Source organism: Cornus florida, unplaced genomic scaffold (genome assembly GCF_030987335.1).
Source record: "Cornus florida cultivar Cherokee Brave unplaced genomic scaffold, ASM3098733v1 CherokeeBrave_3.0.0_Hap2_Chr08, whole genome shotgun sequence".
NCBI classification, from domain to species: Eukaryota; Viridiplantae; Streptophyta; class Magnoliopsida; order Cornales; family Cornaceae; genus Cornus; species Cornus florida.
In genome coordinates, this window is record NW_026775578.1 from 7,209,831 (window position 1) to 7,226,699 (window position 16,869).

The window sequence follows — 16,869 nt, forward strand, 5'->3', positions numbered from 1 at the left end:
GGACGCAGTGAGGAGACGACTCTGTTTTTGTGGTGGTCGATAGATTTTCCACAATGGCACATCTTATTGCGTGCAAGAAGACGAACGTTGCAGTCCATATACCAACCAACTCCTCCGAACTCCTCATCGCTTGAATACAAGTATCGAATCTCTCTTCGTAAAAAAAAAAAAAAAAAAAAAAAAGAAAGTGTTCAACATCAATGATCCAGTCAAGGAAATCTTTAATATGAAGATCTCCATTGAAATTGGGTTGATCAATTTTCAACCGAAAATCACAGGTTTCTGGATCTCTTCGGTTTTTGTTGGGCATAGCTCAATTATGCTAATTCGCCCTGAGTCCTCCGAACTCCTCATCACTTGAATACTCCGCATGACTGGAGGCCCACGTGTGGAGGTACAGGAGGGTTCCGCAGGGAACATCTCCCGCACGAACCCGAACAGGTTCATGATCCTGGTTGCCGCCAACCCGAAGTCCGGCAATTGCAATTTGGATCTCTTGCAACATACGTCCCTGAGAATGTACGGCTGCCCAAAGGGCCTGCACTCCGCACTTTTTGTCGTCCGAGTGGTTGCTACCATTACCATCATTTGGCATCAAAGGTAAATCAAGGCTCTGATACCAACTGACGTAGCAGAAGCTAAAAGAAAGATAAAATCCTCACAACGAGAATACAAACAACACAACAAAGGCTCTAAGAGTTACACAACTGATCTGATTTCTATTTCATTTCAAGTGGGAATGACTTTTCCCTTCACATACACACCTATTTATAAGTGAGATTGCATAACAAATGGACTCAACCACACCCCCAAACACTCCACTCCATGCCTTTCTTTATTGTTGTGTGGTCCTTTATGTCTCCACCAACAATTGCACAACTCCACCTACTATTGCACAATACACGTAAGTTTTATGTATATTGAACAAGAACAAATGCTGATGTCCTGCATCAAACACTCTTTGCTTAAGTTATGGTGCTGGATACTCGAGCCTTTCATCGTGTGTTCTACCCAGTCACTCATCATCTCTACCCCACACACTCACCAATTTCTATGAAGCTGCACCCCTCTTGGTGCTCGTTTACCCACCCACTCTCCTCTTCTCACTCACTCACTCACTCACTCCATTCAATTTTCTTCTCTACCTTCTCCACCCAACTCGTGTAGACAACCTAGCTTGGTGAACACATAATATATATCATTGTTGGAAAAGGAATGCAACTACTTGGGGGGAAAGTAAAACAGTCCTAAACCAATTTAAAACAAAATTCAACCCAATAAGAATTTGAGATTTTCACCTTGGCTTAAATTCTCCACCTTCACTAAAGATCACAAACTCAATCGTCCTCCTTCGTGTTCTTCATTAACATCATCCATTAAACCCATCTTGTTCTTTTTTATTGTGTTGTCCTTTATCAATTATCGAACTTCCCTGGACAAACCTTCGGCTCAACTCTGACAAACTCTTCATGCGAACCTTCGAGGGGAGTCTCATTCCGTCGTAGTTGTACACTTTAGAGAAACCTGCTTAGAGAGGACGGGCAATAGCCCGATTTTGATTGAATATCCCTTTGTCTCTCCCATTTCACTCAACTCTGACAAACTCTCCACAATGAACCTTCGGCACTGACAAACTCCTAAAGATGAACCTTGGGCTGACAAACTCTTCACGAAAAACCTTTGACGCTAATACCACTTATTGGGCAGCGGAAGTGTAACAAAAAAAATAATAACAAAATTACAAGATTTACGTGGTTCACCCAAAATCTGGGCTACATCCACGGAGAGAAGAAATTCCACCATCATTAACAAAAAGAATACAACTGTAAAGAATGTCCACTCACACACAACCTTATGAGAAATTACACCAATAAAGACTTTGAACAATGAACCGTGTACACACTCTCTGCTCAGGTATGGTGTCGAATACCTAAGTCCTTCATGATCTACCACTCCATGAGACCCTTGCTCACCATTGGTGTTCTACCCAACTCAATAAGAATTTAACATATACATAACATATCTCCACCATGACTGAAGATCGCCACCTCAACCGTCACCACTAGTGCCAGCTACCACTCCCACCACTACCCACTGCACACCCCCCCGGTTAGACCCGTCAACGGATCAAATTTGGAGCGGATCATGGTCAATCCGATCCGAATCCAATAAGCATATGTGTCGACCCGATCCGATAATCTTATGGATTTTTAATTGGTGAATCCATATCCAAAATACATGTTATCCGATGTCCAATCCGATTAAATGATACGCTTTTTTCACAAATCAGTTAATGGTGCAAACAATTATCTCAATAAAACTAAAACCCAAATCTGAGTTTGGCATGATTTTACTGATAGAGACGAAGGAAAACTTGAGAGAGTGGTCAGAAGAAGAGGAAGAATAAGAAAAAGATGTAAAAAAATCTGGAACAACTTTGTTGTGAAAAACAGAAAATTAGGGCTTTCTAATGGAGGAGAAGAAAAAGGAAAGAAGATGCAAAAGTAGAATACTCGCTCTGGCTGAGTTCTGATGGTCAACTGGTCATCGCCCTTCGTTGTTTTAGCCGCCTCTGAAGTTACCACATTCTAGAATTTTGATTCTGTGGGTGTTATGATTCGCAAGCAACAAGTGGTAGCAGTATGTATTAAGGGCCTGTTTAGTAACAGGAATGATTCCTGATTTTTACTTTCAATTCCTAAAATTGAGAAGTAAAATTAAAAATCATATTCGATAAAGTAATTTTACTTTTTTACTTCAAGAAAGTACTTTCTCTTTTAAAGAAGAAAAGAGAAAGTGACAATTTGATACTTTCTTTATTTTCTCCACTGTAGACGGGAATTACTTTCTCCACTGTTATCCCACCAAAATTACTGTACTACCCCTCTTTCTTCGTATAACCATCATCCTCTCCTATCACGAAGACCGACGCCACAACCACTGTGTTATGAAAAAAAAAAAAAGATCGAATAGGAGTTTATGAGAACAATAGAAAATTAATGACAAGAAAATAAAATAGCACACACACACAAACGAGACAATGATTTATGTGGTTCAGCTATGTCTACATCCACAAGGAGAAGACAAAATAATATTTCACTATGAAAATAAAGAGATACAAGACAAAGTGGCTCACACCCAAAACCCATTGCACCCAAAATCTCTCACGCACTAACTGATATTACATACTCACTCAACCCGGATGATTTTGGATGATCCCATTGCAAGAGATTTACAAGATACATATAGGTAGAAGTGAGGCGGCAAATCAGCTTGTTCTCCAAGCACCAAATAGCTGTAATACAAAAGGATGATTAGCTTGCAACCGAAATTGTTGACCACGTAATGTCAGCTTCCAAAAGCTTCTTGATGAAGCTGCAATTACACCACCAATTGAAGATGCACGAGAGAGAAAGTGATGTCACACTTTTGCTGTTGCATGTTTCAATAAAGAGGGGTTGAAGTATTCCATATGAATACCAAATACTTGATCACCACGAAAAAGGTAACTGGTGCATGCAAGTTGTCAATTCAAAAAAATTTGAGCAACAAATTTCTCAACAAATCTCCACCTTGGCAAAAATTTCGTATGAGCCACTGTATCTCTGCCAAACAACCTGTCTTCTCCACAAAACAAATTAATTAAGAATTTTAATTAAGTTTGAGGACTCAAACTTAACCCTCGGGCTCTCATTCTTCAACCCATGTATGTCTTGCACAGCCACAAGCATACCTCCAGTATTTCTGTCAAACTCTAAATGCTTACCAAAAGCAACCTCAGAAATTCCAAGTTTGACATCTCCTTCAGCAATCTTCTCCAACCGCCCACAAACCACCGGCTGGTAATGAAAAGTCATCTTCTCACCCTTGTGGAAAATCGGAAGTCCGTGACTTTTCTTCGCATCTCTATTGTGATCAACTACTTGCCTCCCACACATCTTAATGGCACTCGAATGGACTATCCCACTGTCACCAAGATTATTGCAAGTCAATATCACTCCTGTCCTCATGGGTCTGCCTCCCTGTAAGGACTGCTGCAATTTTGGTTGGCATCTGAAAACGGATTTCATTCTCCCACCACGTTGTGTAGTCCCCTCATAACCTTTTTGAGAACTAGGATCGTAACTCCTCTTTCGAGCACTTCTTTTGCCAAGACCCGAACACAGATTTCTAATAACTGTAGAAGACCCTGTAGAAGCTCCACCTGTTACTGTATTCCCTTGGAGAAGATACAAATTTTTCACCTTGGTGCACTGTAACACCACAAGAGAATCCATCACGACCATCATTGCTCCACCCTCTGTTACAACCTTGTAACCTTTGGAGTCAAGCACACCTACTTAAATAAGATTCATCTTCAGATCCTGTACATGTTGAACATCTGACAATGTTCTCACCAACCCATTGTGTATCTTGACTATTCCAATTCGCAAAATTTTGAAAGCTTTCCTGTCCGCCGTCAAAATCAAACCACCTTTCACCTCTTTATAGGAAGAGAAAGAATCCCTACCGGGACACATGTGAACGGAACAACCAGAATCAAGAATCCAACTGTCATTAAATGATATACCTGAACACAAGGTTATAATGAGAACATATTCATCACTTTCCGAATCACTCATTGTAGCAGTTGCCACAAAAGCTGCTTCTTGAACCTTCTTTTTGCCCTTCCCATTCTTTGCCTTTATAAGATCTAGATTTGCCCCTACTACCATAACCCTTTGTCTCACTTTTGCCTCTTCCAAATAGACCCTCGGCCTGTTCATCTCCAATATTCCCAGACACCTTTTTCCTCAACTCCTGAGAGTTCAATGAGGATTTAATATCCTCCATACTAATAGTGTCTTTTCCATAAAGCAATGTGGTAACAAAATGCTCATAGGAAGGAGGCAAAGAACACAACAAAATAAAGGCTTGATCCTTGTCATCAATTTTAATATCAGTATTTTTCAAATCCATAATAATAGAATTGAAATTATCAATATGCTCCTTAAGAGGCATGCCTTCCTTCATACGAAGGGTGTAGAGTCTCTATTTTAGGTAAAGTCTGTTGGTGAGAGATTTTGTCATATACAGACTCTCCAATTTTAGCCACAACTTTGCCCCCGTGTCTTCATCAATAGTTTCACGCAGCACCTCACTGCGCGCCTTTTCATCGACCTCATCCTTGTCTTCATTGGACATAGTTGTTAGCAACTTGTCCTTCCCGAACAACACCTTCTTTAGACCTTGCTGAGTCAGCAAGGTCTGCATCTTAATGCGCCAAAGACTGAAATTAATCTTGCTATCAAATTTCTCAATCTCGTATCTGGTCGATATCTCAAAAAAACTCCCCAAAAATTACTCAGTGAATAGTATCGTATTTGTGAACAGTACCTGAATAGTATATGTGAACAGTATATGTGCACAATACACGAACCCGAGCTCTGATACCAGTTTGTTATGAAATAAGGATCGAATAGGAGTTTATGAGAACAATAGAAAATTAATGACAAGAAAATAATATTGCGCGCACACACAAACGAGACAAGGATTTACGTGGTTCGGCTATGCCTACATCCACGGGGAGAAGACAGAACAATATTTCACTATGGAAATAAAGAGATACAAGACAAAGTGGCTCACACCCAAAACCCATTGCACCCAAAATCTCTCACTCACTAACTGATATTACAAACTCACTCAACCCAGATGATTTTGGATGATCCCATTGCAAGAGATTTACAAGATATATATAGGCAGAAGTGAGGCGGCAAATTAGCTTGTTCTCCAAGCACCAAATAGCTGTCATACAAAAGGATGATTAGCTTGTAGCCGAAATAGACCACGTAATGTCAGCTTCCAAAAGCTTCTTGATGAAGCTGCAATTACACCACCAATTGAAGATGCATGAGAGAGAAAGTGATGTCACACTTTTGCTGGTGCATGTTTCAATAAAGAGGGGTTGAAGTATTCCATATGAATACCAAATACTTGATCACCACGAAAAAGGTAACTGGTGCATGCAAGTTGTCAGATCAAAAAAATTTGAGCCACAAATTTCTCAACACACTGCAAGTTTGGAATCGGCCGATCAGTGACCCGCGACGGAGGGGACCAGCTCCTCTCTCTTCTTCTCTCTACCACCACAAACCGCTGCCGATCATCCAATGAAGACTGAAACCTCTTCCTCCTTGTAGTGTTGATCCATCATCTCATCACCCCGATTTCTTCCAATTTCAAACAACTATGGCTCAATTTCTTCCAATTTCAGACAACTATGCCTCAATTTCATCAGATTGTTGGACTGATGTAGGATTTGGACTGACGATTTCCTCTATCAAACTCATCTATTTTGATCTCTATGTTCAACCACATCAACTACTTCTTGATTCTGGCGTCGCCGTTGCCGGAGAAGAAGAGAGGCCGCAACTTTAGGACAAGAAGAGAAGGTGACAGATGACCAAAAATTGATGATAATTACATTGCCTACAACAAGGGTCTGTTTACATACCTTTTCTACTCTGTGCATGCCAAAGAATCGAGATGACATTGATATGCATGAAGGAACAATAAGCTCTTTAATCTTTATCAGGTTCTTCTTTGGAGTCATAGTTTCATGCCCTCACTTTTTCTATGCTTCTGTTGCCAAATTTATACTTGCTTAGTTCGCCGTTGAGGAAGCCAAACAATTATCATCCAACCCAGACACCCTTTTTAGAGAGAGAGATGACTAGGCAAACAAAAATAAATTTATAATTTATTGAACTTACTTTCTAATTTTTTGCTTTCAAAATATTGAAAGTAGAAAAAATTATTAAACATGATTCCACTTTTTATTTCACTCCAAGGAATCAAAATCATAATTTTACTTTTAAAGAAAGCAAAAATAAGAAAGTGAAAGCGTTAGTAAACGGGCCTAAGAGAAATATTATAATGTAGGTGAGAACACCATACTTTCAATACATACACAACTGTGATTGGTCAACTTTATTAAATCTATACAAATCTGATGGTTGTTATTAAATCTAGTGATGGTTGATATATAATGATATATAAAATATAACTATAATATAAATAATTTTAATCGGATCGGATCGACCTAAATCCAAATCCGATTTGTTATGTTTACGGGTTATTGGATTCGGATAGTTATCGGTTTATAGGATTTTAAACTCAATTCATATCCAAATAATCGGGATCGCATTCGGATCAGAATTCGATCCATTGACAGGTCTACCTGCGCTTCCCTCCACTCCATTATATTCATCCTCTCTCATTCCATTTTATTAAGTTTACTTTGAAAACTCTAAACAATTTTTTGTAATTTTGTTGACTCACTCCAAATTCAAAGAGCTAGGGTTTCAAGTGGAACACGACTCTCATCGGAATGGGCCACCAACTGCTACCGCAGCTATCATCTCTTATTTCTTTTCTCCTTCTCTCACTCTACCAACTGCCACTGCTACTACCATTTCTAGGCCATAAATATACACTATTGCAATATATATATATATATATAGATATATATATATTTGGCGTATCAATTTTTTAAAGATATCTACTTCAAAAACAAATTAAAATTTGTAAGACACAAATGCTGACATGGCAAAATCCTCGCTTTCTGATTTCCAAAATCCTTAGGAGGCATCATCATGTTAGCACCACTACTACAAGCCTACAACAGAAGGGGAAAATTGGAGGGTTTAGTGAGTGATAGTCAATTATGGTATCAGCTAAAGTTCTGAAAGGTGGCGGCACTCTCCTTTTTGCTACAATCGGAATGGCAATGCTGGTGGTGGTCCAGGTAGCCCTCGTCCCTGCTTTCCACGATCTCACCTCATTCCCGTGTAAATGGTAACTAAAATGGCGGTAGAGAGTAAGGCGGTGGTAGGGGAGCAATGGTGGAAGAAGTGGAGAAAAATGTGTGTGTGTGTATGAATAAGTGTGTGATTTGGTTAAAATGGTCATTTCATAAAATAAATAGGGTCATTACATTATTTTGCTTCATAAAAGGGTATTTTTGAAATTTAAAATTTACCCCTTTGGACTGACCTGAAGGTTGACTGAGGAGTAGTTAGGGTGATTTTCTAACAAAACTCTAGGGAGGTTTACCACAAATTTTCAACAAGTTTCATCTGAAGGTAATTTCGAAAAACCTAAAGGGTCTGAAAGTACTTTACCCTAACTTCTATATCTGCAAGTCCTCAATCAGCCAAGCAATAAAGTTTCTAAAGGTGTAAGTGAAAATAAAGGAACACTACATATAGCAAGATGAGTCTACTTGAGTTTACCTTTCGTAATCCTAAAGCCTTGAGACCCTCATTAGTCATGTTTTTAAGGGTGGCCATATCAATCTGAAGAAAAGCACAAGGCGAAAAAATAGTGATTCTCAAGGTAAAGGTTAAAACCAAACACACAAAAAATTTCAGAAAACAAAGGAAAACTATAAAATTCACACACTTTCTTATCTTCGAATGAAATTGAATATTTTTGGAGGCCCAACCTCTGCAAGAAACCGTCCACCGATTCAGCCTGCACCAAATAAATAAATAATAAATAAACACCTCATATTAAGTATCTAGTCCCCAATCCCCATTATTTAAATTTAATTTTTAAAAAATGTCTTCAGCTAAGATAACTTTATTGGCCTCCTTTCAAGTTCAACCCCTTTAGGGTGAACAACCAACATAAGTTTAGGAGATTGGTATGAGAAATGGTAATAAATTGACTATTTCCAGTAAGACATTTTTCATTGGAAAGAAATAAAGTGATTGTGTAACTGATCACCATAGAATAACTATAAGATGAAAGTCAACTCTTAAATACTTTTCCAAAAAGTTTTGTTAGGTTTAAAGTCTTAGGTTGGCAATTTTCGTATGACAAAAAGGTCACTCAAGTAATGTAATTTTCTATTTTATTTTGAGTGAGTGAATTAGAAATTAGATGTTATCATTGAGTGTGAAGATTACATTTGGTGAAGAAGCTACATCAAAAAGAACTAAAATGTCAACTTTGTCTAAATCAAAAGGACAAGGATGTCAACTTCACAAGTCAGGGATTTTACAGGTAACTTCACACTAACATATTCAACTATCAGATCATGCATACATGCTGTATATGCTAAATTTTCAACTTTCTTAAATTCACTTAGGTCATTGCTTATGTATTAAAGAAAGGTTTCTAAACAAGCATACAAAACTTATTTGGCGAGTTTCCAGGTCTCAAGAAATTGTATCTTACTTGCGCATGGGAAAAACTTTTTGAAACTCATTATAGGCATTACAAACTCATCGATCGTAGAAAGCTAAAGGATCCAATGATTGAGCTCTTCACTGGCATCGTAAAGATAGGTCAGTTGGGTTTGATCGAAGCTGGTATACAATTGATCGATCCAAGGAGCCCTTGCAGCATATGCAGACAAAATTATTCAATCCATATTTTAATTGTTTTGAAAAGTTTTGACATATTGCCCATATGTACTAGGTTTCACAGAACCCCTATTGAGCGCCTCTTGTGGAATACACAAGTGCATTGAAAAATTTATTAATGCTTTCATACAGAATTTTTGTTTGTTTCTTTTTCCACAAGAAATTCATGTTCTTCACATATACATATTTGTGAGAGAGATTCTTGTGAGAATTGAGGACTCCGTATTTCTGTTAATTACTCCCTCTGTCCCTTTATAATAGTCCAATTCCACATTTCACAGTTTTTAAGGCAACAACTTTTATCATACTTTATTAGATTGGCAAAAGATGCATTTCCAAATTTGCCCTTCCCTAAAAATTTGTTTTTTCATTTATCGAGGTTCTAAAAATTTAGCTAAACAAAAAGTCAGTATATTTAATGGGATCCACTTATTTTGAAAGTAGTATTTTTTTTTTTTTTTTTGATAAGTAAAATGCATTAAAAGGCATTCAAAAGAGGAACGCGTCCCAAGTTATACAAAAATAGAACCTATGATCTCAAGGAACCCAAAAAGTCCACAAGATCCTCAATAGAGGAAAAATCTCTCCCCCATCCCCAACAAAAAAAGAGTACAAATAATAGAAAATTTCAACACCCCAATAGAGGATTCCTTCACATCGAAAGATCTTCTATTCCACTCTTTCCAAATCCTCCACCAAACACAAAAAGGGGTTACCCTCCAGAAGACTCTCGCCTGAGCCCCCAACCATTGGCCCCTCCAGATATCCAGCAAGCCCCGCGATGTCCGAGGCATAACCCAATGAATACCAAACAGATCAAAAATGACACTCCAACAATCATGAGCCACAGGACAATGCAGCAGAAGATGATCCACTGACTCCCCATTCAATTTACAAAGACAACATCGATTAACAATAATATGTCTTCGCTTCCTCAAGTTATCCAAAGTCAAAATCTTACTCCAAGCTGTAGTCCACACAAAAAAAAAGCCACCCTAAGAGGCGCTTTGGACAACCACACTGTCTTCCATGGGAAGGGAACGCCATGAAAACCAGAGGGGCACATAAAAAAAGACCGGACCTGGAACATCCCCTGAGAGGAAGGCACCCAAATCAGGAAGTCAACACCAGTGCCCTCCAACTCCTGTCTGTACAAGAGAGCCAACAAGCCAGTAACATCATCCAACTCCCAATCCTGAAAAGATCGCCAGAATCGCACATCCCAAGATAACCTCCCGCTATCAAGACGATAGCAATTGGCAACCATAGTATGTTTGTCAACAGCAATCCTGTACAGCCTTGGAAACAAAAGAGCCAGAGGCCTATCCTCGCACCAGGGATCCTCCCAAAACCGGACAAATCTTCCATCCCGAACTCTAAATCTAACATGTTTGGAAAACTCGTCCCCATCCTTTTCTAATGGCCCTCCACAACCCTACTCCGCAAGCATACCTGACTGGCCAAGCTAACCACCCCCCTCTCTCCTCCCCAAAACGACAAGAAATAACCCTTTTCCATAATCTCTGTCTTTCACTGCCGAATCTCCAAAGCCACTTACCAAGGAGAGCACTGTTAAACGAAGCCAATCTCCTAATCCCAAGCCCGCCCAATTGAAATGGCCTGCAGACCTACTCCCATCTGATAAGATGATACTTAGACTCCTCTCCACGGCCCCCCCAAAGGAAATTACGTTGAAGCATCTCAAGACGTCCAACAACAGAGGTTGGGGCCCGAAAGAGCGAAAGAAAATACGTTGGGATGCTTGACGATATACTTTTCACTAACGTAACTTTACCACCCTTGGAGAGATATTGCTTTTTCCACCCAGCTAATCTTCTCTCGACCCTCTCAATCACCGGGTCCCAACTTCCCACCCTCCTGGCCGAGTCCCCCAACGGCAAACCCAAATATGAGATAGGGAAGCGTTGCGTCCCACACCCTAAAACAGCAGCCAGAGTGTCCACCTCCTGAACCTCCCCCACAGGGACAAGCACACTCTTGCCCACGTTGACTTTCAAACCAGAGACAGCCTAAAAGCAAACCAAGACACATCTCAGATACCTCAACTGGGACACCTCTGCCTCGCAAAAAACAATAGTGTCATCCGCAAAGAGCAATTGAGATATCTCCATCTGCTGAACGGAGTCGGGGCCTATCTTAAAACCCCTAATAAAACCCAAGTCCACCGCCCTTTTCATTAACCTACTGAGAGCCTCCATAACAATAATAAAAATGAATGGGGAGAGAGGGTCCCCCTGTCTCAGGCCGCGAGAACTGCCGAAAAACCCCGCAGGAGACCCATTCACTAGCACCGAAAAGCTGACAGTGGAAACACATGAAGCAATCCATTTCCTCCATTTCTCACCAAATCCCATCCTCTCCAATAAATAGAATAGGAAATTCCAACAGACATGATCATAAGCTTTCTCGATATCCATCTTACAAATAACACCAGGAGACCCACTACCCAATCTAGAATCCACACATTCACTAGCAATAAGAGCGGAATCCAGGATCTGTCTACCCCCAATGAAAGCATTCTAAGACTCAGAGATAACTCCATCCAAGACCTCCCTCAAACGAAACGTAAGGACTTTTGCAATGAGCTTATAAATGCACCCAATCAGACTGATTGGTCAAAAGTCCTTTATATCGGAAGCACCACCCTTCTTAGGAATTAGGGCAATAAAAGATGCGTTCAGTGATTTCTCAAACCTCCCTGTGGAATGAAACTCATGAAAAGTGCCCATAACCTCGTACCGGACCACCTCCCAGCTCTCCAGCAGAAATCTCATAGTAAATCCGTCCAGGCCTGGAGCCTTGTCGCCATTATAGCTCTTAAGAGCCTTCAGCACCTCTTCCTCCGAAAAAGGATTTTCCAACCCATCTCTTTCCACGACAGAGATAGAATCAAAGTGAAGATCATCAAGATGTGGCCTCCATCGAAGAGGCTCAGAATACAGCTTTTGGTAGAAAGAGACAATACCGCTACGCACCTCCTCCTCCGTAGCCAAAATCGCACCATCCACACGCATCCGCCCAATGTGATTATTCCTCCTATGAGCATTAGCGGTTCTATGGAAAAACTTGGTATTCCGGTCTCCCTCTTTGAGCCATAAGGCCCGAGATTTCTGTCACCACGAAATTTCCTCCAAAACTGCAATCTCCACACATTCTGCCTGACAAGCTACTCTCCTACTGCGTTGAGATTCAAAAAGAACACCCTCCCCTTCAAGTCGATCAATCTCGGCACTAGCAGCCAAAGCCCTATTCTTTCTCCACTACAACCTCCCAAAACCTCCTTATTCCACCTTTTGAGATTATCTTTCAGAATACGAAGCTTTCCTGCAAGAATGAAACTTGATGTACCCACCACCAGGTTCTCCTCCCACCAAGCATGCACAAGTCCCTGGAAATTATCCGCACTAAGCCACATATTCTCAAATCTGAAAGGAGTGCTACAAGATCTCAACCCTCCACAGTCTAAAACCAAAGCAATGTGATCCGAAGTAGCCAACACAGCCTGAACAACATCCGAGAACTTCTCTTCCCAGTAACCGGAAATAAAAAATCTATCAAGACGAGAGAAAGTTGGTGTTTCCCTTCCACTGAACCAAGTGGAAGAAGCTCCCTCAAGAGGAAGATCAATAAGCTGATGAACATTAATAAAATCATAAAAGTGCATCATAGCCTGAGTCCACGGACCTCTTGTAAATCTCTCCGCCGGGGACCTAACCACGTTAAAATCACCTGCCACGCACCAAGGAAGAGGCCACCTCCCCTTCACCCCACTCAACTCCTCCCACAAACCATCCCTCACACCATCATCAGCTGGCCCATACACCCCAGAAAAGCCCCAAGTGAAACCATCCTCCTCCATCACAAAGGCGAGAAAATATCCCCTTAAAGACATCCACCTTAGCCATCTATCTTCCATCCCACATAATAAGGACACCACCTGAAGTTCCAACAGAATCCAGCGCCTCCCACTCAACAAACCGGGTACCCCACAAACTCTTCACCACCCGATCAGTCATGGAATCAATCTTTGTTTCTTGAAGACACACCAAATGCACCCCCCATTTCCTCACCGCCATCTTCACCACCTTTCGCTTGCCCGGGCCATTTAGGCCATGGACATTCCAAGATAATAATCGTATCTTCATAAGGAAACACTCACCCCCATCACCCCCTTACCCCTCCCTCCCCCTTCACACTCCCCCTCTCCTTCGCCCCCTCAGTCACCCTATCATAATTCACATTAGAACACAGATTCCTAAGCTCTCTTTCTCCTTTTCACGGAGATAGGATCTTCTTCTTCCGGCTTCTCCTTAGGAGAATTGAATCATCTCCCCCTCTCTCCCCTCTACCGTGGCCTGAAGAATTGCTAAGGCCTGATCCCGATTGCCCTTGCTAAAGACACCCAAAAGTTTGCTAGTGGTCCCAATATTAGCCTTGACCCATTCCTTTCCAGTATCCTCAGCAACCTGCCTACACTCCTTATTGCCCAAATCCTCTAGAAGAACAATGGCCAATGGGTCCACCAGCCCCAAGTTAACATGACCCTCCTCCTCCCACAACATTAAATCAAGAGACCTACTCCCAACTCCCTTACCTTCCTTGTCCACCACTGCCTCCTCAACATGAGAAAACCAGTCCTCACCATAATCCAAAACCCCATCCCGGATGAAAGGGTCCGGATTGCAGTCAACAGTTTGATCATTAGGCGAAAATCTGTGCTTCTGCAGCTCCTTTACCAAAAGAGAGGCTAATTCATCACTGAGGGAAAAACGGATATCTTTGCCCACACAAACAGTCACCAAATCAGGCACAGAATCCTTCAACCAAGTCACTGGACCATCTTTCAGAGGAGAACAAGACCCTGCCAATCCACTCAAAAGACACTTGGCCGACCTGCCCCTTTCCTCCCCTGAGGAATCATAAAACCGAGATGCGGAAGAAAACTCCGAGCATGTCTCAGCAACCCCGGCATAAAACCGGTTGAAATCCCTGTCACCAGACAAACAAACCGTCCCATCCCTTTCTGACGGCCCAACATCCCCAAACTCAGAACCAGCCGCAAAGCTCATCACATCCACCGAGTCACCCTCTAGAACAGGCGACAACATCTGCTGCCTCCCAGCAAAATCCTCCTCCCCCTTACTTCTTAACACTTCACAAGAAGGAGTAGAAGTAGAAAGAGAAACTGATGAAGAGTTCCGGACATGAGAAGAGGAATTACCTGGACACGAATGAGAATCCTTATGGGCGACCCACTTTTGTTTATCCTTTCTGGTCCATTTCTTTCTAGGTTGCTTCATAGAATTCCAAGAGAGACACTCCTCCTTCGTGGACTCACAGTCTCCATTTTCATCACCACCAAAAAACCCAGACTGAAGAAGGTCAAATCTATTACCCGAGAGCCATTTCTGACAGCACGATCCATGCCGGAAAGTCTTCGGACAAACCCCATCCCCTTTCGTCATGCTCAAGCTCATCTTCACCCAGTTCGCCTTATCTCTCCTCGACCAAGAACGTGATGCTGAGCTTTTCTGAGACGTGTCCTGATGAGGATCATGAAAAGAATGTCTGTGATTTAAACCTGAAGTGGGCTGCCCACCTTGAAGTGAAATTGAAAGGCTTTTGTTAGGGCCCCATTTAACCACCCTCTCCTTAGCCAATTTTGGCTTAACCTGGGCTGATCCAACAACAACAATAGGCCCAGATAGCTTGAGGCGTCTATCCTTCTTAATGGGCTTTAAGGGCCGCCCCGGCCCAGAAGATGACCTAGGCCCACTCCACGCGTACTTATTTCCCAGTCCCTTTCGAACCCACCAAATGAGCCCCACGTTGAGAAGGCCCAATCCCATCAGGCCCAAAAGAATTGAAATTCAAAAATCGCCGAAAATCACGTGGCTCGTCACGTGAAGAGGCAGCTGTCTTCCACTCAGAACGGGCATCGTTTCTCCTCCAACCACGTGTCACAGGAGTTTCCTTTCCATTGCCACGCGCCTGAGACGCGCGGCGTCTCCCACATCCCTGACCTCGAGTCCGACTGTGTTGCACCTCTACCTTTTGGAGCTCCGGCTTAGATCTACCTCCACCACCAGATCTGCGAACCGGAAGAAGGGCAACCGACGTCGCCGTTGGTCCCGGGACACCTTTTCCGGAGTTAGTCCCAGTCAGCGGGACCATGGTCGGAGCTATTTCTTTAGATAACGAGATTCTGAAAGCCCACTAACCATCCTCCACCACAATACTCGCCGGAATCCCACCACCGTTAGCCACAGTGATCACAATTCTTTCCGTGTCACTCATCTCGAAAGCCTCCACTTCCCGAAAACCTCCACACACATCACCAATGGCAACAAAAAGCTTCTTGCACCAAAGATGCAATGGCAGACCATACAAAATGACTCGCCAGAACCTATTCCTCAACCTCAAACCGGAGCACCCTACCCTGTAATACCAGAGATCGATGAAGAGCTGAGCCTCACCCCAAACTTTCTTGCCCCAATCAAGGACCTTATGAGCCTCCAACGCCGACGGGAACCGGAATAGCAACAGCCTGTCCGGCAAGGAGTTAACCCTAACCCCGCCCGAAATCAACCAGGTCTTCGTGGCCCAATCTTCGATCTCCTCCAAGGATCCAACCTCTCTGTCAAAACGCCCAACAAGACACGCCCTAAGAACCTGTTCGCGAGAGGAAGTGCTGAGATTATCCACCCTAAACACATGATCCTTCTGAGAAGAAATTCATTCCACCTCCCCTTTCAAATCCAGATGAGGAAGACGGGCAACCTCCAAATAAGACAACTTCTGACAATCAAGCGCTTTCATGAGCAAGACCACGATAAATGATACAACGAAATAACGAAGCCAACAGAGAAAGGGAACATAAAAAGAGAAAGTAGCAGAGGATTTCACCGGTGTTAAAGACTCCGGTGACTGGTCGGAGCAGTAGGCTCTGGCCGCATCTCTACCACGGCAAACTTCCTCCGAAGGCTTCAAACACAGTTGTCTAGTGTAGTATGAAAAAGTTATTTTTAATGGGGTCCACTTATTTTAAAATTTTAATTAGTTTAATCTTTTAGGGGTAAATTGGGAATGTGATAAAAAGTAATGTATTGATTTTTGAAATGTGACAACTAAAATGGAACAGCAAAAAATGAGATAATGGACTATTAATATGGGACGGAGGAAGTATCACATATGACATGGTGATCATGATGATATCAATATGTTGTGACAATTGACGTGCTATACAAAGTTTACAACAGTGTTGATAAGAGAAATCAAGCCAGAATTTCAACATAAAGGTTGGACGACTAGGGCTGAAGATTGATCAAGAGGAGTGTTTCAGTGTACTGAATGGTGTAGACATATCAAAAGGCGACCTCGAGATCTTCGAATGACTGAAGGTTTAGTGTAATTTTGTGTCTAGGGATCAACAAATGTT

The 16,869-nt window shown here is 41.9% G+C and overlaps 1 protein-coding gene across 13 annotated transcripts in view; it reads right to left on the minus strand.

The window, feature by feature from the left end:
* LOC132269144 (uncharacterized) overlaps positions 1 to 16,869 on the minus strand; it is a 57,704-nt gene that overhangs the window by 20,495 nt on the left and 20,340 nt on the right. For 5 of the 13 annotated variants that reach the window (XM_059770213.1, XM_059770211.1, XM_059770212.1 and 2 more), the window contains exons 5-6: positions 8,443 to 8,514; positions 8,274 to 8,336 (exon numbers count right to left, since the gene is read on the minus strand). In XM_059770213.1, the coding sequence (XP_059626196.1) occupies positions 8,274 to 8,336; positions 8,443 to 8,514 (135 nt within the window). The other 8 variants (XM_059770205.1, XM_059770206.1, XM_059770207.1 and 5 more) reach the window with 5 other exon arrangements.